This window comes from Schistocerca gregaria, chromosome 2, assembly GCF_023897955.1.
Source record: "Schistocerca gregaria isolate iqSchGreg1 chromosome 2, iqSchGreg1.2, whole genome shotgun sequence".
NCBI lineage: Eukaryota > Metazoa > Arthropoda > Insecta > Orthoptera > Acrididae > Schistocerca > Schistocerca gregaria.
The window spans coordinates 222,176,975-222,202,918 of record NC_064921.1 but is presented as its reverse complement, the minus strand read 5'-3'; the positions used below and the strand labels follow the sequence as shown (position 1 = coordinate 222,202,918).

The 25,944-nt window shown below is 42.2% G+C and overlaps 1 protein-coding gene across 13 annotated transcripts in view; it reads right to left on the bottom strand.

The window, feature by feature from the left end:
* The window catches only part of LOC126336721 (Ig-like and fibronectin type-III domain-containing protein 1), a 2,308,230-nt gene that overhangs the window by 73,832 nt on the left and 2,208,454 nt on the right, over positions 1–25,944 (bottom strand). For all 13 annotated transcript variants that reach the window (XM_050000693.1, XM_050000696.1, XM_050000702.1 and 10 more), the window contains 3 exons: positions 24,884–25,045; positions 14,936–15,176; positions 10,571–10,709 (listed from right to left, as the gene is read on the bottom strand). In XM_050000693.1, coding sequence (XP_049856650.1) covers positions 10,571–10,709; positions 14,936–15,176; positions 24,884–25,045 — 542 coding nt within the window. The remainder of the gene's footprint in view (positions 1–10,570; positions 10,710–14,935; positions 15,177–24,883; positions 25,046–25,944) is intronic.

The window sequence follows — 25,944 nt, the reverse complement described above, 5'->3', positions numbered from 1 at the left end:
GAAGTTTATGGGCACTGTCAGCCACCACACTGTGATCATGATTGCAGCTGGAGATTTCACTGGCTGTGATATTTGAGTGATGCCCCACTTGGCCCCCCTCTTTGTACTTTCAGCATGCTTGATGTCTATTGTTTCACATGAAAGACAACTCAACGCTTCCTCTAAGCTGTTTATGATGTACTATGGGTGAGGGCCAGAATAAATAAATTAATTGAACAAATCTACTGTCATCCTGATGTCTCCTTTCACTCTCTGTGGATGAAAATCCAAGTGTCAGAACATTGATGTTCTTCTTAGATCAATGTCTGAACCTACAGCCTATGGTACAGAGAGCCAAAACAGAAATTTATTGTATTTTGATCATGGAGAAGAAGTTTGACAGTGGTGTATTTTGTAAAGTAGATTTTATTGCATATAGAGAACCAGTGGATTTGTCTAGTTTTAGAGATACTGGAAGTCCTGACTGGTTAGTGCCTGTTGGATGTGCACAGTGTAACCTTGAGGGTCACTCAGCACCATGTACAAAAGTAGTTCCAGTAAAATGTTATACATGTAATCGTTGGGGGCATATGGCTAGGCAATGCTGGGAGTCAAGATGACTCATGATTAGATATAATAATTGTCTTGTGAATGTTAGTTCTCAAATGTTCAAATGTGTGTGAATTCCTAAGGGGCCAAACTGCTGTGGTCATCAGTCCCTAGACTTACACATTACTTAAAATAAATTATGCTAAGAACAATACACACACCCATGTGCGAGGGAGGACTCGAACTTATAGCACGACAGGCTGCACTCTCCATGACATGGCACCTCAAACTACACTCCCACTCCGTGTGGCATTAGTCCTCAAAACAAGTGTTATCATTGACTAAGCTTAGACGGATCCAAAGACACAACGTGTGTCAGAACCGGAAGCAGAACGCATATTGTTAAAAAAAAAAAAAAGGTAGCACAATTTACAGGAGATAATACAGAACTGTGTTGGTTGGTAGAATAGCGATCATTGCAATGGGGTGTAGATTTGTCAGTTGCAAGTTTAATTGCTCTTTTTTTCTGGCAAGGCAACCAAGGATGTGCAGGCCTTTGAGGGAGACCTTGTAAATCTGGCTCACATGGAAGGTTGGTTCAAAAGGGATTATCGAGTGTTGCAAAATTGAGACTAACAAGGGAAGGTAAAACTTCAAATGGCTCTGAGCACTATGGGACTTAACATCTGAGGTCAACAGTCCCCTAGAACTTAGAACTACTTAAACCTAACTAACCTAAGGACATCACACACATCCATGCCCGAGGCAGGATTCGAACCTGCAACCGTAGCGGTCACGCGGTTCCAGACTGAAGTGCCTAGAACTGCTCGGCCACACCGGCTGGCAAGGTAAAACTTATCTAGGGTATGTAGAAGCTCTTAAGGAAGTCACAACATTCAAAGAATTTAAAAAAGGGTTGATTCTGCGATATTTGTAATGAAATAGTGGCAGAAACTATATGGAACAATTAGGGGTAATAACTAAGAAAAATACAGAAACTGTGGAACAATTTGGAGACAGGATGAGAAAAATTAATGTATGTACCTTGTAGGACAGGATGCTGCAGTCAATGAAATTATTTTTCACGAAGCTGAGCAGAGGGTGCTCAATGTTTTTTTTAAGAGTGTTTCCTGGGGAAATGCCTCGATTTGTGCTGTGGGATCCGATGGATTTGTGCACTGCAGCACAATTAGCTATAGGGTATGAGGAGATCCATTTGTTGACTAATTTAGGGTAAAAGAACAGTGTTTTCACCTAACATAAGATGTTTCAGATGTGGATGAACAGAGAGTATTATGAGTAAGTGACACCAGCCTCAGGGTGAAGTGAATAAAGTAAGAGGAAGTAATAGTTTTAGAAGTAGGGGATGAGGGCAGAATAAAGGTGATAAGTGCCAATGGGTAACCCAGGTCCACCTACAGTTATTCTCGGTAAGACTGGATGCTGTGAAATCATATGCAGAGGCGGACTGTGCAATACAAAGAATAGTAAGATTGTGGTATAAGAGGAATAGTAGGAAAAAAGGGTTGCAGGATATTATTGGAAACAGGGGCACATGTGTTGGTGGTCACCAGTAGTGATCTCATGAAATGTAAGCAATGGGACCCACCATGCACCTGGCTGTGTGTTGTCACAAGAGGTAGAAGGCATAGAATATCCGGTAGCTTATGCAACAAGGCAACTAAATTCTGCAGGAATAAGTTATTACATGAATTAGAAAAAGATGTTAAGCCTTCCAGAATGAGATTTTCACTCTGCAGCGGAGTGTGCGCTGATACGAAACTTCCTGGCAGATTAAAACTGTGTGCCCGACCGAGACTCGGTCGGGCACACAGTTTTAATCTGCCAGGAAGTTTCATGTTAAGCCTTATTTATGGAATGACGTATATCAAATGTTATCTGTACAGTAAGAAATTTGTAATAGTAATAGATCATGAGGCATTAAAATTGTTGGGGTTAAACAATCCTTCCAGTAGGTTAACATGATGGACAGTAAGACTAATTGAATTTGATTTCAAATAAACCTGGGAAGAAGCACAGAAATGCAGATGGCTTAAGTAGAAAAGTAGGCCAGGACGGGTGGCTGTACACTCTGAATTGCCTTGTCTTGGTCCGTGCGGCTCCCCCCATCAGAGGTTCGAGTTCTCCCTTGGGCATGGGTGTGTGTGTTTCCTTAGTGTAAGTTAGTTTAAGTTAGATTAAGTAATGTGTAAGCTTAGGGACTGATGACCTGAGCAGTTTTGTCCCATAAAATCTTACCACAAATTTCCAAATTTAGGGAAGTAGCAGTATTACATATTGGGGGTAATAAGCATAAGGAACAGCAAGCAGCAGAAAGAGCAGATGATGAATGTAAGCAGTATTTTAGGCAGTCACATTTTTTTATGCAGAATGGGTTGCTAAGCAGAGAATCCAAGTTGGGACTGCAGGTAGTGGTACCAGAGAAGCTAAGGAATAGAGTTCTACAAGAAGCTCATGATCACATATTAGCACATCATTGAGGTTGCAGATCTATCAATAGAAGATTAGTGGAAATATACTGGTGGAGGAATAGGCAGACAGACTTAAACCAGTAAGTGCAAAATTGCATAAAGTGCACACAGAGTGTGGATTTGCATCAAACAAAAGTACCATTTCAGAGGTTACCTGAATCATTAGCACTATTCAAATTTTTGAGGATTGATGTTTTAGGTCCATTCAATAAAACACCTGCAGAAAATGAGTACATACTCACAATCATAGATCATTTTTCATGACATGTAGAAATGGACTCAATGCCAAACTGGCAGGCAACAAAAGTGCAACAAGCACTTGTGAATAAATTGGATATTGAGGTTTGGAGTGCCTGAAACAATAATAACAGACTAGGGAATGAACTTCATATCAGATCTGTTAAAGGAATTGTGTATGCTATTGAATGTGAGGAAGTTAAGGATGAGTCCTCACCATCCACAAGCCAATGGAAGAAGTGAAAGAGTGCATAGGAGAATCAGGAATATGTTTGGATACTATGTTGACTCACATCACACCAGCTGGGCTGTCTATTAGAAGTAAGTAATATCTACCTATAACTCAAAGCCATATGAAGCAGTATGTGGTCGTAAATTGCCATCACCATTCGACATGTTGAAAGGGAAGACTGGAGTCTGTTAAGAAATTTGCCAGAGTGATTAGGGAAATTTGGAATAGAGTATAGAGGGCAAATACTCACACACTGGAGAAACAGGGAGAAGCAGTGAGCTTCACGGCTAGAATGTCACAGTATAGGGTGGTCAGTGGGTGATGTTCTCAACTTTGTACACGCTGAAGGGAAAGCTGAAAGGAGTTTCTCGCAAAGCATCAGGGCCCTTACCAAGCGGTAGAGATTACATTGCCAATAATTGTCAAGATTCAGTTGCAGATGAGAATGATAATTGTGCACGTAGGGCAGCTGAAACCTTTTCAAGTGATTCTAAAAGTTATTCCAGAGATAGGAGACGTGGACCAGAAAGGGAGAGTGAGAAGGAAGGTACTGGAAGAAGTTGTGAAGGAAATAGTAACAAGGAACTTGTATGGATTAAGGCCTAGGAGATAGTCATTTAATATCTCTTTTTATAGGTTAGGTATAGATTTTGTGTAAGTAGCACAAGTAGCTGCAGAGCAGCAATGAATGTGAAGGGGGAGGAAAGTAATAGGTATTCCTGCCCGTAGGTGGGATTTAGAGAAGGACATATTGAATAACACACAACTACTGTGACAACTGACTGGAGAAGTAATGCAGTGCCAGAGCTGCAGAAGAGGCATTTAATCAGAATATCAGAGAACTACAAACTGAAGTGACAGTCTTAGGCAGGGAAGTAGTAACAGCAAAATGGTTGCAGTCCATAGAAGATAGTATTTGGGAAGCATAAAAGAAGGTAATAGAACTATAGGAGCCTATGCAACATGCTGTAAGAGGTCAGCTAGGGATAAATGTGCTGTTACCAGAGCTTCATGGGGTCTAAGGAAGTACACAAGGAACCATTGCCAGAATTGTGGCTGCTTTTAGAACATGAGCACAAAACCCTACCTTTTTATTCCAAGGTAACCGCAGTACCAGTGAGAAATGATGGAGCAAAAGTTTACATTTCTGTTTCTATACCTGTAGAAGGGATACTAGCACATTACAAGTGCTACATAGATCATGTGTCTCCTGTCAAGTGAGAAATACTGAAGAAATTTGTAGGAGCAAAAATGAAGTGACTGTTATTAATTGCAAAAGATAAGGAAAGACATGTAGAAATGGAGGAAGCAAATTTACAAAAAAATACCACTGAGGAGAAATGACAGCCTTCCTGAGGGGCAGGATTCCTGCACAGTGAAATTGTTAACGGGTCAAAAGGAGGTAAGAGAACTCAATAAAGAAGTAATCATGCCGGAATTGTACTTTTAGCAGACTGAGGTGCATTGGTTGTACTCTGCCTTTGACAGAATGATAGTAGTGGCTGGTTGTTTCGAGCAGACAAAGCTTACGTCAGCAAAGAGACTAGAATTTAACGGGAGTGCTTTGTTATTAAATGGAACAGTGTGTGAGATAGTGGGGCCTACTTTCCATCTGCACACCATTATTTCAAGGATAACTCACCTGAATATTTCATAGCCTGGTTTGTAATGGCTGGAGGAACCCATGGACATGCTATCTACCACAGATCTAACCAGCTTAAATAAGACTCTGGGGCCAGAACACACTTCTGAACCAGCAGGAGGGGGATGTAAATTCATATCAGGAAAATCAGTACCAGAAAGAGGATACATTCACTATTGTCATACCAACCACTACATTGGCACTTATTCCGCTAAGCATAGTCCTCATTTTGGTCTGTACAAGAAGAAGCACAAAACTGAGCTTGGACCCAGCTGTGATTCAGATTTCAAACGACTGGATTTCCAAAGTACAAAAGCAGCAGATGGAAGCTGAACACACATGTGGGTAGTGTTAAGAATAGTTGATTCATTTTAGCTTGCAAGTTTGGAGCAGAAGTTAGAAATTAATGTGCAAGAATCCTAGTAATGAATTAAGTTCCATGGTGTTTGAGTTAAGCAGCACGGCAAGGGGACCTATGGAAATGTGTAACATCAAGTGATAGGGTTAAAGAAACCTACTGCAGAATAATTCTAAAGAGGTGGAGCAGGGACAGAGGGGCTGGCCATGAAGAACTTTAAAGTAAAGGATAATCTAGTTTGGTTGACCCGAGGGAATGGGTCTTGATAAAAAATAGGGCAAAGTAGTGTGTCGAGTGTAGCCAGTGCAAACTATTCCAGAGCAGAAGTGAGTTGCAACAGAGCCAGCCACAGATGGGGGAGAGTGTTATACACTGATAAGCAAAATACGGCCGACTTGGCACGGTATAGCAACAGCCATTGCTGCAATATGCTAGTGGAATGAGGGACGCCTTGCTTCACTTTTCGCTGTGGAAGTGTTTAGAGTATGTGCCTAAACAAAACATAGTCTGAAGTCATTTGTGTACTAAGACATTCTCATCTCAGTATCACAGCCTACATCAAGAGTGTGTAACACCCAGAGTGACACCCCGGAAAGCAATGCAGGGTCCGCTGTTCAACCACTAGACAGTGAGCCTTCCCTGAGTCATGAGGGAGCTGCCCACTCACTGGAGGAAGTTGACGGGCGTTGTCAGCTGTGCCACCATGTTGTGGTCGCAGTTGCAGCTGGAGAGTTCACTGAAAGTGGCATTTGACTGATGTGCTTTGACCAAGGGCGAGAATAAAGAAATTAATTGAACCATTTCCTGTCATCCTGATATTTCATTTCACTCTCCACCAATGCGCGCAACAATCCAATGTCACTTAACAATACGAACTATGGACTGGGAGACAAGTGATTAGGGTGTGTAGCAGGGACATGGAATCATGTGAAACTGTTGTAAATGCCTTATCTGAAGAGTAGTTTGAGAAGATATTATCTTAGATCTGCAAGTAACAAAAATACTCAAACTTTTGGATGCAGGCAGTTAGTGTAAACAAGCAATCAACGATCATAAGACCATTACAGCATCACTGAATACAGCTTTGAATAGGAATACAAAGAAAGGTTGGAAGATGTCTATGCATGGTGAGAGTGACTAGAAACAGATTACTTGAGCGGTCTGCATGAAAATTTCATCCTACCACTGACAATGTTGAGCATCAATGGACAATGTTCAAGTGCATTGTACAGTACACTCCAGACAGGTAAGTGCTGCGTGGAGTCGTGAGGGATGGAAAAGGCCTACCCTGGTTCGATAGCCATATTTGAAAGCTGCTATGAAAGCAAAGAAAGCTCCAATGCAAATTTAAATAGAGCTAAAGCCTTACTGAAAAACAAAAATTAAAGGAAGCCAAAATTAGCATAAGGGGAGCCACGTGTGAAGTCTTCAATGAATTCAAAAGCTAAATTCTGTCGACCAACTCGACAGAAAAGCCTAAGAAGTTATGGTCTTATGTTAAATCAGTAAATGAATTGAAGCCATCCATCCAGACACTCTGTGACCATAATGGCATTGAAATGGACGACACAGAAAAGGCTGAAACATTAAACGTCTTTTCCCATAACTGCTTCACAGAGAAAGATGAAGTGTACTGCCTCCTTTAAATCATCGCAGGATTATCAAAATTGCTGATATCGAGATAAATGATCATGGGATAGAAAAGCAACTGAAATCGCTTAAGAGAAGGAATGTAACTGGACCTGGTGGGATACCAGTACTATTCTATATAGAGTATGCAAAAAAAACTTGCTCCTCTTTTGGCAGCTGTGTACTGTAGGTTTTTGCAGCAGAAGTGTTCTTGATGATTGGTAAAAAGCTCGGGCTATTCCCATTTTCAAGAAGGGTCGCCAGACATGGAAAAAACTATATGCTTGGCCTATATCTGTGACATCAATCAGCTGTAGTGTTTTGGAAGATTGTTTGTGCTTGGTATTATGACATTTATGGAGAACCATAATCTCCTCTTCGGGAAACAACATGGGTACCAAAAACAACGATGATGGTAAACCCAGCTGATTCTGTTCGCCCACGACACCCAGAAAGCATTAGGTTCAGGCGCCAAGGTAGATGCCCTGTTCTTTGACTTCCGGAAGGCGTCCGTTACAGTTCCACACTGCCGTCTAATGGACAAAATACGAATGTATGGGGCGTCAGACAACCTGTGAGATAGGACTGAAGAACATCTAGCAAAACGAGCATAGCATGTCATTTCAATGGAAAGAAGTCTTAAGACATAAAAATTACTTCGAATGCATCCCGAGTTGTATTATAAATCTATTATTTTTCACAATATATGTAAATGCTATAGTAGACAACAATGCAAGTTCCATGAAGATTTCCCTGGGCGATGCTGCTGTATACAGGGCAGTCACAATGCTATAAAATTGTAGCAACACGCAGGAAGACCTGCAGAGGATCGACAGTCGGTGCAGGGAGTGGCAATTGACTCTCAGCATAAACAAATGAAGTATTGCGTGTACACAGGCAGGAAGACCCATTATTTACACAATTACAGAACGATACTGGAAGCAGTTAGTTCAATAAAATATCTTGGGGTATGGAGGGATTTAAAGTGGAACGACCACATAAAACTTGTTGCAGGAAAGGCAGGTGCCAAGACTGAGACTCATTAGAGTAATCCTCAGGAAATGTGAATTGTGCTACAAAAGCTTGGCAATACAGCTACATTTATTTTTAATTTTTTCAAAGTAATTTCCACCAAACAGAACACACCTCTCCATCCTCCAGAACCACTCCCTAAACTAGTTCTCCCAGGTTTCTGTAGGGAGTAAGGCACACTCGTTGTGTCAAGCCATCATGAGGTTCTCATCACTTGAAAACTGGACTTCTTTCACGCGGGAAAAGTAAAAAGTCACAAGGATCAAGGTCTGGACTGTAAGGAGGGTGCCAAGAAGTTTCAGTCCTGTATACCGCAAATATTTGGTACGTGCTTTGACACAGTGAGCTGGAGCGTTGTCGTGATGGAGCAACTGAGAGTCCATTCTTGACTTCGATCGCAGGTTCTTCAAAGACTGGATGACTTTGGGCAGGCACTGCTCGGTGTAGCACTTAGCTGTGACTGTCTTTCGTGTGTCTAAAACAACACGCTCTACAATTCCACTCGAGTTGAACAAAACAGCTATCATTTTCTTCTTTACTGATTGGGATTATCTGACAACTATGGGTGAGTCGTCATCTTCAAAGACCTAAGCTATGTACTGAGTCTTAGTCGGCAAGTCATAATAGTACAGCCAAGTCTCATCACCTGTCACGAAGTTATTCACATTTTTGCGATTGTCCCTAAGAAAACGTTCGTAACATTTCCCGGCACGAAGCAACACATCAGTCTATACGGCACCCAGAGACAACAAAGTTTCTTTACTTGCAAATGATCACGCATAATCGAATGAATTGCTGGTACATTTAGCCCTAAGGTATCCTGTCTTCGTCTACCATTTTCCTCAAATCATCAACGTTTTCCTCCGTAACTGATTATCGTGGTTTTCCCCTCCTCTCAGTGTCCTCCAGAGAGAAATTTCCTCTTTGGAATTCTCTGTACCACCTGAATATAGTTGTGCGATGTGTAGACACATGGCCGAGTGCAGAGAGTCGTTTCTTCAAGGCACTGGTCTGTGTTTAAGCCATCCGCGAAGTTGTACCGCAAAACTGCCCAAATCTCACTTCGTGACCACGATGCCATAGCAAGCACTCCAAACTAACCCTGCTAGTGACTGCACCCACAGACTTGGCACAGCGGCTACAATCCATGTATGAAGTATTCGCAGAACACTGCAGCGATCAGCTTTCTGCGACTTATTGTTGCGTCGTGTTGCAAAACTTTCCTAGTACCCGTTGTATAGTCCATCAACAAAGGCGGTAGCTTAGAAAACCCTCGTCTGATTAATACTTGAGTATTGATCGTCAGTATGGGATCCGTACCAGATAGGATTGGTAGGTGAAATAGAGAAAAGCTAAAGAAGAGCCGGAGATTTCATTACAAGCTCATTTAGTCAGTACGAAAGTCTCACAGAGATTATCAACCAACTCCAGTGGTATACGCTTTCGCGAGCGTACGTTTCTAGAAGAGCAACAAATGTATTACTGCCTTCTGCGTATATATCACAAAAAGACTATGAAGGTAAAGTTACCGAGTCCGCACAGAAGCTTACTGGGAATTGTTCTTCCCTCGAACAATTCACGACTGGAACAGGAAAGGGTGCAAGTAACAGTGGTACACAAAGGATCCTTGTGAAGTATAGGTGTAGATGCAGAAAGTGCGTGAGCCTAGCCACATGAAACTCCAAATATTTAAGTGTGTTGTGTTTCAAATAAGCAGACAGTAGACACATGGTGCACCTCACTTTCCGTATCCAGTTGTTTATTCCACCCATATCCTGTGCCAGCTCATAAATTTCCCATATATAACACCATCATCTTTCCTACAGCTCCCCCGGTCTGCTGCCTCACCTTTATCAACACATCCTACTTCCCTCTATCTTCAAACATAGCGTATCCTTTTCCAGTAAAATTTTAGTTGCCTTTGATTCTCAAACCATGAAGTCATATCTGAAACCTCCATTTCCTTCCAACCATATCTTACCTATCCAATTCCAAATGAGGGCTCCAAACCACTCTTTCCTTTCCCTACTTATTTCCTCACACCTGCATCCCACATATCAGTTTATTACCACATAAACATCCAACATCTTTTTCCATACAACATCCCTCTCCAATATTCCAATTCCTAGTTACATTTACCAGGAATCCACATCATGTCGTCCTCATAATGAAAAGAATGTACATTACATCACCATTTTCTTGCCATAAACATCACCACTTATTTTAACTTCTTAAGTAATACTGTATTAAGCTTCTAAAATAATCTAACTCAAAAAAACTGAAGAACCGCAATTTGGCTGCTGCCAGCCCACCCCAACAGGAGGAACTTAAACAACTGTTAAACAAAGACAAAAAATTTCCATGACAGGGAAGAAAAACTGATCATATCTGCGGGTGTGTATGCAACTGCCAGGACTTACCGAGACGTTGTAGGAGTAGGTTGCCTGCACTGGGGAGACCTCGTGGGGTGACGGAGGTGCCGTCATCTCCTCACCAGCGAACGGTATCTCCGCAGCTGCAGCGCGCGCATAGCTATCGGCAGCGTCAGCGTAGCTGTCCCTGAGCAACAGGCAGATATTCATCATATTGTATAGAAGGCATTGCTAGTATGACGTAAAGTCGGTAATTGAGGGCAATGCTCCATCTTTTGGAGCACACTTTTACTTTCAGACCATAAGAACATGGTAGAATATATATTTAGTATATACAATTTGAAGCGGATGCGACTACCCATCCATTAATGTCGGCGGATGTTAGTGGACAACGTAAGTCAATGCACCAAACACAGACAGGAGGAGAGGTCACCCACTTTATGGCAGGTTCCATACTTTGAATCTCTAAATGCGACATTTAACTTCACATAGGGGCTCATATTTTCTGGGAATGGCGATGGCAGCTTGCAAGAACTTTCTCCCAGAATTCTTTGTATAAATGTACTCGTGGATCGTTCACTCAACAGAATGCCTTAAGTATTTTTAATGAAGTTAACCATCAGCAATAAACGATGTGTCGTCATGCTCACCGACAATAACATGTACACTAGTGTGCAAATGTTAAGCTTCATCAGCGAAAGAGGAATGTTGAGAAACAATATCATGAAAGAGAGATTACGTTTCGACACTCCGCCAGTGATAAGGTGAACATGGAACACAAGCTCAGAGTGAGCAAGTATGTAAAAAGAAATCACCAGGGGCAATTTCGAAAGATCCATTCTGGCATTTACGCTAAGCGAAATAAGAAAATAATGGAAAATATAAACGTGCACAACCTAACAAGAACTTGAAGAATGTTACTTTCAAAAACAAGTTTAGCCCCCAACTACTGCACAACCTCTTTGCAAGAAATGGAACGAGGAAAGAGGAAGAAATACTGTAAATGACTACAGAAATTTGTGCCGGTAGGAAACTTTCCCACAAACCAGAATTGTGCTTCGTGTGTTGCAAACGATCACTCACAGTTTCAAAGACACAAGTGATTCATAGATAGCGAAAAGCACATAATTAGACACATAATGTCCAGGTTGCTGTGAACAGAGTGAGTCAATTGGTTATTTGAGAATCTCCTTAGTCGTTTGAGTCAGACTGAACAACGTAACAGCGTAAATATTTGCTCATATGATAGGATCATTCGTTTACGTTCATACCACCCACTGAGATAACAAAATGTACATAAAATTGTCTCTGAAATTGTTCCTTTCCAACACCATTCTCCAGATTTTGCCGTATGTGTTGTTTCCTGCTTTTTATCCTCAAAACATGACGTTTAGGTAATGAAGAGGTTCTCTGTTTCGTAAAAAAAGTATTTGCAGAGCTCGAAATAAATTTAATACATTATTGTGAAGCATCTATCAGCCATATACAACGCTGGCTCCTTTGCATGTTAAGCTGGGAACATACACTCACAAATGTGCCTGTTTCATTGGCTGCTGTGGGTAAGGGGAATGGGAGGAGACATGTAAGGGAAAAATTCCCTCCCTCTTTCTCAAACGGCCTTCTACAATGGTACGGTGTGTTGTATTGTTTAGTAGCTAAGGCTGGCAACGGGTGTAAACATTCCGCACCAGTGAAAAGTCACCAGATTCCGACAGATTGTTTCGCTCCCAGAAAGGGAAGGTTATACAGTATCCTAACTATTTGTTTTTTCTTTCCTGTTACCAGGTTTGAACGGACAGTTCGTCTTTAGATGGATGCAACAGATTATGAGAGACTGATGATGATGATGTGCCCTACGAGAAATAAAAATGATGTGAAAACAATGATCTTTGCTTTTCGTCAGGTAAAAATTCCAGATCATATGTATGATTCAGGTGTTTACTGTGAAATCGTCCAGCTATCTTAGAAGCCTTGAATGCTGTAGTACTGTACAGCGTCATGCTTCAATGATGGCTCCCACAGACATTCAAAACTTGTAATGCCATGAACGACAAAACGATATATACGGGTATATTCAACAGTTTAGTGGCTGACAGCTGCTTTAGAATTACATATCTTACCACACAGCTCATGTTACCCTCAACAAAATAACTTTACAGCTTTCATTTATGAGGAAATTAAATTGCATTAACCTCCGAAGAGATTAATTTGAGAAATAATTACCACGATTATCAATCTGTCTTCGTATGTTGAATGTCATGGTATGTTTATATTTTTACATATATCAGTTTTGAAAAGTTCACAGCTAACTTTCGGAAAAAAGTAGCGTGAAAATGATGAGTCACGAGAATGGCGATGAATTCTGTAAATTACAGGCTACATTCAACACTGTATACTTTCAGTTGCATGTGTAAAGACCTGCACACGTGGTGGGCGTACGACCGGATCGGTAACACTGCAGCTGGGTAATGGTGCACAATTACAGGCTGATCGCACCTGCTAAAAAAATAAAATATAAAAAATTCGACACGATTCGAAAAACGTCCATAGGTAGAACTGAAGCAGCACAGGAAGCAGACTAACGGAAGACAGAAAGTGCAAGACCCTCCACAAAAAAAAAAAAAAAAAAAAAAAAGGAAACCCGAGACTCGAATTCGGGAAACCACAGAAAGATCGACTTCCCGAATGTAGGCGGAAACGACTGAAAGAAACACCAATCCTCTTATTTACATGTTCCTAGTAGACTCCAGACCTGCGTTGAGTTTATATTGTGCAAATTTGTGAGAGGTTGTTACTATTACAGTACTTAAATTAATGGCACAGCATCTGTTCCCAGATTTTCGGACGAATCCTTTTCGGATGCAACATTTTTCTGAGTTGCAGTTTCTTGTATGTTACGCTAAAGCGATATACTAAGTTCCGATGTAAACTAGATATTACGAGAGGATACCCGAAAGAAACCGAAGTTATTTTATAAAACTTATTTATTCACATTTTAAGCACAAACCTTCAAACCCTTCAAAGTAATCTCCACTTGTCTAATATTTTGTTCCATTTTTCAAAAGTTGTTTAAATTCATCATTTGTGACGCTTGACAGTGCCTACGTCGTTTTTTCTTCACCTCAGGAACATCAGCAAAACTCTTTCCTTCCATGTCTCATTTTCATTATAGGAAAAAGAAAGCACAAGCCAAGGTCGGATGACTATGGGGGTTAAGGAACAGGGGTCACACCATTTTTGGTCAAGAATATCGTACAGGTAGGGCTGTGTGAGCAGAGGCTCTGACATGACGCAAGAGCTAGTCACCTGACTGCCACAAATCAAGCAGCTTCCGGCTCACACGTTGCGCAATCTTTTCAAAACTAACAAGTAGAAAGCCTGGTAAACTGTCTGACCCTACAAAACAAACTCCGAATGGACCCTCATCGAACAAGCAAATCTGAAGTGTTTCAAAGTTTGATTTTACCTAATGGTCTTTCTTTTGCCTAATGGTCTTCCACAGGCTTGATTGATGGTTTGATTCAGGATCATAAGCATAGCACCTAGATCGTTCACATGTGATAATTTTTGAAAAAAAATTTGGTTCATTTCGGACTCTTCTTTCAAAGTACAGCATGCTTCCACGCGGCCTTGTTTTTGTTCTGTTATCAGCAGCCGTGGCAGGAATTTGGCCCGCATCCTCGACAATGCCAAATCTTGTGTCATAGTTCGCTGTAATGAACTTGGGCCAAGGAAGGGGGAACAGAACGAGGTTTGGCATCAACTGATATTTCACCATTTTTGAAACGGAAAATCCACTCAAACACTTTTTTCCCCTAAGCATCGTCTTTGTACGCCGCTATTACATTCCAAGAGCTTCTGTTTCACTTGATCCCAGCAAAAAGCAAAATTCATAGAAAATCAGCCATTGCAAGAACGTCAATCACACAAAACTGTAGTCACTATAAACTTCGTCGAAACAAGTCTTGACCTCCTCCTGGCACTCAGCTTACTGCCTCTGGAAAGTTCGTTCTGTGCGCTCCTAGCGGCAAAACGCGCTACTGCAAAAACTCTGCCCACCAAAAAAATTAGTTCAGTTTCCTTCGGGTCCCCCTCGTATATTTTAAAGTTTTAGTAATTTTATTGATATTAAAATTGTAGACATCTGTGGCACGTTAAAAGCGTAAGCGGAAGTAATATTGTGGTGGAGGGGGGGGGGGGGGGTAACAAACTGTGACCCCTGTCCATAACTGAGCCGCGGATTGAAGCACAGGAAGCACGTGTGGGGTGTCTATCAGTCGCTTCGATAAACTTGACGTCTTTTAAATTTGGAGTCACCTGCCACGAACGTCGGAGAAGCCGTCAATGTGTATGAACTGCTCCAATTCGCTTGTTAGACGATGAATGTACTGAACGGTGTGGCAGAGGACCTACCTAGTAGACGAGTCTGCGGTGGAGGTGGAGGCGGTGGCGCCGAAGGTGACGGCGGCAGGCGGCAGATCGTAGTCCTCCGACGGCGGCTGCGGGTCCTGGTCAAACTGTCGCAGTGACGTCACGTTGATGACGTACGTGGTGACAGTGTCGGCGTTCTCCGAGGGCGCCGTCCACGACACGCGGATGGTGTTCTCCGTGAGCGCCTCCACTTCCACGTCTTCCGGAGGGCTCGGCAGCAGCTCTGTGTCACACGAGTTCACCTAAGTGCTACCTGCACACCTTTTATCAAGAGCTTAATGGGGGGTGTGATTGCAGCAGAGCAAGCGATCTCCACACAACACACAGGCTGCCACGGCTGAGGAAAAACGCGGAGGCAGCATGTTATGCCTTCCTCAGGCAGTCCAGCCACTAGATACCTGCAATCGCAGAAGCTGCCTAAAATGTTTTATAACCGAAACTGAATGCATGTTATTGACATGTTACAGAATGGTACTCGTTCTACAATTTACGTACGTTGTTAATAACTCATTCACTGAATGATATTGCAGTCATAGGCGTCAGCAGATATTTACTCAAGAACAGGGGCAGAGGAACTCTAAAATTGACGTTTTTAAAAATATAACTAAGTTTAATTAGTGCATGCCACAAGAAATAAATTTTACTAGAGACAACATATGTTTACAGCTTCATTGTCTCATTTGCCCAATCGTCAATCTGGCATGGTTACCTGATACAATATTTTAGCTATTGTGTGGTTATAAATTATCTGTTTGAAACGTAAAATGACTCGAGGCATACGTCTTTTCATCTTCGGTGTGAGAGTATAAGAGTGACTGAGACAAAGTGTAAGCAGCAGAATGGCAGAGAATTACATTTTATATAAGTCAAACTTCTCTTGCATAACTTATTCCCCCCCTCCCCCCCCAAAAAACTACAATCGTCTCGAATTTGTCTAGTAAGGGCGCTGATGACGTCGCTGATAAGGGCCCTGTACATATCACCGTCACACTTTTTCTTGTCACACGGAACGGTGCTTCCTCCTCGCAAAGGCCTGAAATGTACTCTGCACCTATCCGCTCTCTCCTCTGCGTTTAACAGAGAAATTCCCATTGCACCGCTAATGTTGACGCCTTTGCTTTTAATTTCACCAAGGTTGTTTTGGGTTACTATATGTTGAACTAGTCTTTCCGACAGTCATCACTTGTCACATTTCTTTACATTTTCCCTGCAGCAAATTCGCTTAATCGTCTCTGTACTTTCCATTTATTTCATTTTTAACTGACTTAAATTGCTGTTTTCCTGTCTTTCCCATAACATTTTTGTAGTCTCTGCTTTCGTCGAACACTTGAAGTTTTTCTTTTCGTACCCAGGTCTTCACCGCAATTACCTCACTTTTACCTATGTTTGTCAGACTAAATTTTGTGATTAAGTTTTTTAAATATATATCGTGTCTATTCCAAATCAATTGAACTACCAATCGCGATATTCATTACCGCAGCACCGATGATTAAAGAACTTAAAAAACATCTCATCATTACTCGGCACTTCTTTTCACATACATTGTTCCGAGCGATTCTCTTAAACATCATCCTACTCTTCATCATTACTGAACATTAATTTTATTATATCCCAGAGAACTGATAGTTTACAACCGAGGCTCGGACTGCTCCAAGGGGTAGCATACAAAAATTATATATATTTTTACAGTATGAATTGTAAGAAAGGTTAACACAAGTATTAAATTGTGTCCCGAAGCATTCCGTGTCCTATCTGACAAGACACTCGATTACAGAGCAGAGGTTTCGTTCCTTTGTGAGTCATTTTACATTCACTGGTTTTTGAGCTCTGCTGTACTGCGATCTCAGCAAACGAAAACCGCTATTCTGTGGCATCCCGACTTCTATTATTGTCGTCCGCTACATACTGAGTCAAGCTGACTACGAGGTGTAGTCAATTGTTGGGGTAACCAAATTCCCCGTTCTGTATATCACTAAATTATACTACGAAACACAGTGTAGGTCCCACTTGGTTTTCTAAAGTGTAAATTGTTTGCTGTGCGCGTTTTATATGCGCGCTATAATAAGACTCTCGAGGTTACTGATGGGACAAATTAACTTGAAACGGTTAAAATCGAATGGCACTGACCAGTATTACCCGATTTCTGGCCGATGTTGATGTGAACTAGCCGACAACGCTGCGCTGTTTAGTGCATCTACATTACGAGAGCGGAAATGGTAAGCTATCTGTCTAAAGCGGCTAGCAATCAGAAAGGAGTCCGTATCAGTTACTGGCATTCAATCTCAAACGACGCAGCTATTCCCGTCAGTCACATCGTAGGATGTCTTCTTAAAGTGCGCATATACTGTTGATGCAGTCAAGCGGAAGAATTTCTTTTGTTGAAATAATTGTTTCGAGCCCACTTGCAAACCTTCAAAACGGATTAATGAAGATAAGGAGTACATTCTGTAATCGCCAGAGGGCACGATGAGCTCTGCCCAAGAAGACACCTGAGGAGCCTTTGTAAGCGGCTGCGTAAAGCGTGAAAAACAACAGCTTACGCTCTTGACAAAAGCGAAAAAATATATAAAATTGTAATGAACCATTTACAGCAAGTTTTAAATTGTGGATTTTTTTCTTTAAACATATAATAATTAAAATTTTCGTACAAAATGACGATGTCTCTCATAATACGAACAGTAAGTCGGATAAAATTGTGTGTATTAACATTTCAGAAATATCGTTCAAACGACTGACGATTTTCCACAAAGGCTTTGCTGCGAACGAAACACGCACTCCTACTGTATAATACGACCGCGTTCTTCCGCGGAGAGTCCAGTGATCTGCCCTGCAAAACTGAATAGTGTGGTTTTGTACCCAGCAATATCGGGTAGGTGGTATTGACAGAAAAAAGAGTGGGGGCCATGTTTCAGCACTGTTCTGCAGAAGACTGTCTCTGCCTTGAGCCTACGTCAGCGCAGAAACGCAGCTGCACCGAAAGAAATTGTAATTTTCTGTGAACAGTGTGCCAAGCAAACGTAAATTATACAGTAATTGCTAAAGCCATGATATTTCTGTTTGTGGTCGTCCATGTTATGCTGAAATTGCTAAATCATCGACTGAGGAATAACAGACAATCATTTCTAGATGCGCGTAAGTATTATCTAAGGAATAAATAGCGTTTACTGTAGATTCCAGGTTGAGATGGTTATGCCCCTATTGCCCCCTTCCCATGCTGCAGACGACCGTGATAGCATTGTTATTGTTGCAATACTGTTGCCAGTGCCGGAGATATAGAGCATTATCTGCGATGCTCGCACATTGCTTGAGGCGTGGATGACTGGAGAAACTGATTCGCTGTACGAAGACTTCAATTTGTACTTAGTGGACGACCTAAAAACACAATTCCTTAAATTTATCTCGTAAATTTTTAATAATACGTCACTGAACAATATAGTTTACAGTGGCGTAGAAACGTATCCAAGTACAAACTGTTCCAGATCTTGAGTTTTCTCATCATTTCAACCACCAGTTATTTTTATATTGCTGCATTAATAATGTGATACATTTCGGAATTATTAGAAATAACGGTAGTTGCATCAACGGGAAGTTCGTTTGGAATTTTTGTTTGATATAGTTTGTTACGAAACTGGAGTGAAGTCTGGTTTTTCTAGAATATTCTGAAAGATTTACAATACTTCGTGCGCAATTTGAGGTTACTTTCATCGCCATATTTAACCTGTTAGTGAGAACTGTTGTTGATGCATAGGATTCAGGCGGAATATAGGTGTCGGCAACGAATTTTGCTTAGTGGACACTAGAAGAGAGACGCTCTCAGACTCGTAACAACTGAGGCGCTATTTCAAGGAGAGGCAGCGGGCGCGATTTGGAAAGGTCGACATAATGGCCGGGACGAAGAGGACTACACCGCGGCGTGTTGTTGCAGAATAGAGAGTAGGTTTAGAAGGAAAAGGCGGCTGCAATCCATGCGCCAGAATTTAGTGCACATGTGCGAGGTTTCTCATATTGAAACCGAGTTGTAACTGTTGTGTTTGAAGCCAAAGGCGGATACATTTTATTTCATTTTACTACTTGTGTGATTCAGCTGCTGGGCTTACCTACAAGTTAACAGTCGTTTGACGTACTGCAAAAATTAGAAATACGTGTTAATAAGTTAAGCTTTAGTGCTGGGGGGGGGGGAGAGGGGGGCACTCCCCATAGCTCTCAGTCAAAGCAAAAAATATAGTGTAGTCAGGTGTTTTTAAGTTGCATCTGGAACTTCTTTATGGTTTCGTACAATTCGGTTTTCGTCTTCCAAAATATTAAAAATACTCCACACTTCCAGGTCTAGCCGTACGCTCCCACCCGCTCCCCCCTTCAAACTACCGCATGGGTGCCCTTGGATGTAATGATCTGTTAGAAAGAAAAAAAGAGGCTGCAGAAGTGATTCGACTTCTAATGCAAATATGCAATGACATAAGCTTTTTCAGCTTTCGAAAAGATGAAGAACGGTAAGTGAACATTGTTATATGTTTAACTCGCTAAGAACTGACCGTAATAAATTCAAAATCAGAGCAATTTGTGCATAATAATTACAAGTAGCCAAACGTCAAATTCAGTAGTTGAAAGCCGCAGAAAAGCACTTGACTTGGTCAAAAATATTCTGTATCCATACGCTGCAAACCACTGTGAAATACACAGGAAATGATGCGTACCAGTTATTACGTCTTTTTCCCATTCACATATGGAGTGCAGGGAGAGTAACTGTTTAAATGGTTCTGTGCTTCAGATGCCAAGAATCAAACTGTATATTTTTAATTTTCGGTTTCATTTACTCTGTGTTTTCATAAATACTGAGCACCTAATTTTTGAACGTGTACTAAATTTTATTAATATTTTCCTAGTAACACTGGTTAAGAAAGAAGGCTGTGCCAATTAAGATGGCTGATGTGTAATGAGAGATTTAAAGAATGTGTTACAAATGGAGTATCGATATTAAATGTCTCCTCCTGTAAAATAAGTGATCTGGTTTTATGTTACTGTATCAAGTTATTTATTTGTTTTATGTATGACAAGATTTTATTAATTCTGTATAAGCATATTGTACTGTGCAGTCTGAATCAATATTTTATGCATTTTCATTCTTGTGTTAAATAAAAGTTAGCAGTTATCGAGTCGCTTATTAATTACTGCTGTTTTACGAACTATTATTTCAAGTTAACAACAGCTTTTTTTTAAGATATGAGTTGTAAACAAAATTATAATAGCTTGGGTTATTCAGATTTTTGGGTTTCAATGGCGTTTCTTTTCGAAAAAGTTTTCGTTTAACCGGCTGTGGATTTCAATGAAAACCTAAGGCTTCTGAAATGATCGAGTTGTAGACCGAGTTTCGGATACGGTGCAGATTTGCTTGGAGTCGTTGGCGCCCGTGGGAAAGGGAAGGAATGTTCAAGCTTAGCGTCTCGTCGACTTTGCAATCTTGGTGGCCGGGGGGGAGGGGGGGGGGGGAGGGGAGGTAGTCGTGCAGCAGAAACAATTATGCTCGAGAAACAATTACGATTGACTGGTGGCTGGCTGGTTCCAGGTGATTCACATTGCGTAACATGGTGGTGATGACTTATGATTATTAATAATGTGTAATGGCTGCATCTTATAAATGGTATTATGTATATTTTTATGGTATAGTCTGAATACTCTAGTGTACCGAACTAAATTATTAAACCTAAGGTGGCCAACTGTCCCCAATTCTGCGGGGCCGTCCTGGAATGATGGTTGAAATCCCGCTTTACAATAATTAGTGAAATAGTCTCGAATTCCTGTAATTGTTAAATTACTGGTCTACGTGCACAAATCCTAGTACTCACTTATGTCTTGCGAAGTACGATTCAACTTTACAACTCGGCATCTATATGTGTGAGTGAGTGCAATGGCTTTTGCACGAGAAGTGCAAGTGAAAGGGAAAGAACCAATGGGCCACCAAGCGGCAGTAGTGGCAGAAGTGGATTTTAGTTAGTGCGCGCGGTGACACCACATTGGTAACTTGTATTTGTTTCTCTCGCCCATTTTCACTAGTGCATTTCTTTGCCTACGTATGCTTTTTTTTCCTGTTTTACAGCTGCCCTCCTCTAGAAAATGAGCATTTGTGTACTTGATGTTATGTTTTGGGGTGTTTTTCTGATATCAGTGATCTATCCCTGTGTGCGTGCGTGCGTGTGTGTGTGTGTGTAATAAAAATGATAAACGAGAAACACTGTACAAACAGGGAGCGCACGAACGAACCATTTCCTTCGATGTATCGACACTACGTGGAATTCGTTCGTTGTTGCGCAGAGCGGCGTGGTTTGACAAGATCTGCCGCGTTCCGCCGACCTCCTTTCCTTGGTTTTGCGCGACGTGGCCGATGTGGACGCTTCTTTAGACTTTTTCGCTATCTGGACTGCTGCCATAAATGAATTACTGCTGGCTGGCGATAAAAGATTTTGCCAATGAAAGTGTCTTCAAGAATGTCACATTACGGCCTTGAGCAGCTAGTAAAATACTTTATTTATTGTCCCTGAGTTAACAAAGTAATGTTAAAAACTCTACGCCTGGCGTACAGTCCTTTATTGATATAGGCTGAAGATAATGACAAGAAGCGGTGAGAATGTTCCAACAATATCGTGTTAAGAATGTGTCTGTTTACCTCATATATATTATAAAAGTGTATGTATGTACAGGGTGTTTCAAAAATGACCGGTATATTTGAAACGGCAATAAAAACTAAACGAGCAGCGATAGAAATACACCGTTTGTTGCAATATGCTTGGGACAACAGTACATTTTCAGGCGGACAAACTTTCGAAATTACAGTAGTTACAATTTTCAACAACAGATGGCGCTACAAGTGATGTGAAAGATATAGAAGACAACACAGTCTGTGGGTGCGCCATTCTGTACGTCGTCTTTCTGCTGTAAGCGTGTGCTGTTCACAACGTGCAAGTGTGCTGTGGACAACATGGTTTATTTCTTAGAACAGAGGATTTTTCTGGTGTTGGAATTCCACCGCCTAGAACACAGTGTTGTTGCGACAAGACGAAGTTTTCAAGGGAGGTTTAATGTAACCAAAGGACCGAAAAGCGATACAATAAAGGATCTGTTTGAAAAATTTCAACGGACTGAGAACGTGACGGATGAACCTGCTGGAAAGGTAGGGCGACCGCGTACGGCAACCACAGAGGGCAACGCGCAGCTAGTGCAGCAGGTGATCCAACAGCGGCCTCGGGTTTCCGTTCGCCGTGTTGCAGCTGCGGTCCAAATGACGCCAACGTCCACGTATCGTCTCATGCGCCAGAGTTTACACCTCTATCCATACAAAATTCAAACGCAGCAACCCCTCAGCGCCGCTACCATTGCTGCACGAGAGACATTCGCTAACGATATAGTGCACAGGATTGATGACGGCGATATGCATGTGGGCGGCATTTGGTTTACTGACGAAGCTTATTTTTACCTGGACGGCTTCGTCAATAAACAGAATTGGCCCATATGGGGAACCGAAAAGCCCCATGTTGCAGTCCCATCGTCCCTGCATCCTCAAAAAGTACTGGTCTGGGCCGCCATTTCTTCCAAAGGAATCATTGGCCCATTTTTCAGATCCGAAACGATTACTGCATCACGCTATCTGGACATTCTTCGTGAATTTGTGGCGGTACAAACTGCCTTAGACAACACTGCGAACGCCTCGTGGTTTATGCAAGATGGTGCCCGGCCACATCGCACGGCCGACGTCTTTAATTTCCTGAATGAATATTTCGATGATCGTGTGAACATACAGGAGGCGGCGTGGATTGGCCTCCCTATTCGCCAGACATGAACCCCTGTGACTTCTTTCTGTGGGGACACTTGAAAGACCAGGTGTACCGCCAGAATCCAGAAACAATTGAACAGCTGAAGCAATACATCTCATCTGCATGTGAAGCCATTCCGCCAGACACGTTGTCAAAGGTTTCGGGTAATTTCATTCAGAGACTACGCCATATTATTGCTACGCATGGTGGATATGTGGAAAATATCGTACTATAGAGTTTCCCAGACCGCAGCGCCATCTGTTGTTGAAAATTGTAACTACTGTAATTTCGAAATTTTTCCGCCTGAAAATGTACTGTTGTCCCAAGCATATTGCAACAAACGGTGTATTTCTATCGCTGCTCGTTTAGTTTTTATTGCCGTTTCAAATATACCGGTCATTTTAGAAACACCCTGTATGTGTGTGTGTGTGTGTGTGTGTGTGTGTGTGTGTGTGTGTCTGGATGTAAGAACGTTCCACACCTCCATATAAACCATTGGATCGATTTTAAACAAACTTGGTACACGTATCACTTATTGTCTGGAAGGAACTATTGTGGAGTAAGAATCACCTCTCAAAAAGGGGGGGGGAGGTGAAAAAGAAGTGTAGCCCACGACTCGTGAACACCCAGTCTTTATTCATCCAGTATTTGAGACTGAGAGCACTTAGTGACTTGCAACTGACTTTAAACACAATTTCAAATCTTTAAGAAACTTTTTCTCGTTGACGACGCCTACAAAATGATGAACGGAAAAAGTTCATCGCTTACTACATTTTCGCTACTCGTGCAGTAACTGCCACATTTTGATTCGTTACCTTTTTACTACAAAGTGTATTAGCGAGGCACTTTGCAGACGCTACAAGTACCACTGAATTTATCAGCAAAATTGTACCACTGTACGACACGAAATTCTGGAGATATGACGTCATAAACATTGAGCTGCTTGGAAACGAGACTGAAGAGCGAAATTAGCTAGAGACAGAGGCGAAGTATGTATAACAATTAGTGTGAAATATGTTAAATATATGTAAAATGTACAGGATATGTGGGGTATGTGGGCATATTGTCGAGTAAAATGCTCCTCCTAAACGCTTGAGTCGATTTCAGCCACAATTGGTATACAAGTTACTTCTTGTCAGGAAAGAAATCCCGTCTGGGCAAGAAACAGCAACCTCATATTGGGATAGGGGTGATAACTTGGAGGGAGAATGGGAGTAAAAGAGGGACAGACAGGGAGGAGGAAGGAGGAGATGGACATAGACATGAGGGAGAAGGAGAGGGACAGAGAGAGGAAGGGGACAAAGAAAGGGAAGAGAACAGGGGGATATAGAGAGGAGGGTGAAATGGACAGAGAAAGGAAAGGGAAGGTGAGGGACAGAGAGGGAGAGAAGGGGATGGACTGAGAAACAGGGGAGGAGCAACTGGACAGAAAGAGAGGGAGGAGGAGATGGACAAAGAGAGGGGGAGGAGGAGAGAGAGGGGGAAGGAGAACATAGAGAGGGGAAGGAGGAGATGGACAAAGAGAGGTGGGGAGGAGAGAGAGAGGGAAGGAGAACAGAGAGAGGGGAAGGAGGAATGGACAAAGAATGGGGAGGAGATGAACTTAGATGAGGTGAGGAGGAAATAGAGGTGGCAGGTGAGGATGGTCTTAGAGGGAGAAATGGACAGAAAAAGGAAAGAGAAGGAGATCGATAGAGAGAGGGAGGAGGGGATGGACAGAAAACGGGAGGAGCAGATAGGCAGAGGGAAAGGAGAAGAGCAGGTGGACAAAGAAAGGGGAGATAGCAGATGGACAGAGAGAAGGGCAGGAGCAGATGGACAGATAGTGAAAGGTGGAGGAAATGGACAGATGGAGGGGGGAGGGTGTAACAGATAGAAAGAGAGAGGGGCAGGAAGGGATCGATAGGGAGTGAGGGGTGTAGGACATACAGAGAAGAGGGACGAGGAGGTAGAGTGAGGAGGAGAAGTAGACGGACAGTGAGAGGGGTAAAGGAGATGGACGTGAAGTGGGAAGGAGGGAATGGATAGAGGTAAGGAGCAGATGGACAGAGGGGGGAGGAGCAGATGGACTGAGTGAGGGGAGAGGACCAGGTGGATGGAGACAATATAGCATTGTAGTACTGACCGACACCGTCGACGATGCATGCCAGCGTCTCCTCGGTGTAGGCGGAGCAGGAGAAGTGCGTCTTGATGTTGTCCGTGATAACGGTGTACTCCCCTCGGCACACGTCTTGGCAAATGTCGGGTACTCCTTGTCGGATGCAGCAGGGCACGTGGTTGCGTCCATCTGCAACAACACGGCACAGCAGATGTGTAAAAAATCGTGACACATAATAGTTGGTTAACTAGAATGGTAGTGTTGAAGATAGTTTAACCATCAAAATTTGGTCATGGGAAATTACGTACCATCAGCTTTCCCCCTGCCAGTATCCCAAACTGTGCAGCAAGTCCTTTATTAATATCGCTACTGAGTTGATGGCGTGGAATCCATCGGGTTTGGGGGCGGGGGGGGGGGGGGGGGGGGGGAGAGGAGCGGGTAGGTTAACCGTAGGGTTAATCTCAGTGGGTTTGGCGGAACATAGGTAAAGTTATAAATACTGAGCATTATAGCATTGCTGCAAACTTGAATTGTTGTTGGTACGGTCTATTCTTGTTAATTCGAATTTCAATAGATCGAACTAGTTGCCCCGATCCTAGGAAAAACCTCGATAAACCGAAGAATTCATAAACTTTTTGGTACAATCGTAGATCGGAGCATTTGTAACGACAGACAGCTCGAAAACACACCGTAATTTCGAAGTCAACGGTTATGTAACACTCAGCAATTTGAACTGTTTCGCCAGTTGTTTCAGTACTGTTTGTGTCTTTCAGTCTTTACGTTACTCCTCTGTTTACTCAACAATGCGCAACATATTATAGTAAAGAAATAAATGTTAGCCGGCCGATGTAGCCGTGCGGTTCTAGGCGCTCAGTCTGGAACCATGTGACCGCTGACGATCTCAGATGTTAAGTCCCATAGTGCTCAGAGCCATCTGAACCATTTTTTTTTTTTGTATTTGTGATGATGCCGGCAGGTGCACATATGCATTGTATACTTCCTCGGTATTGATAATATCTGTGCACGCGTGCACCAACCTGATAAAGCCAGTTGTACTTTTCAAACATGTAACTCCTATGCGTCGAACA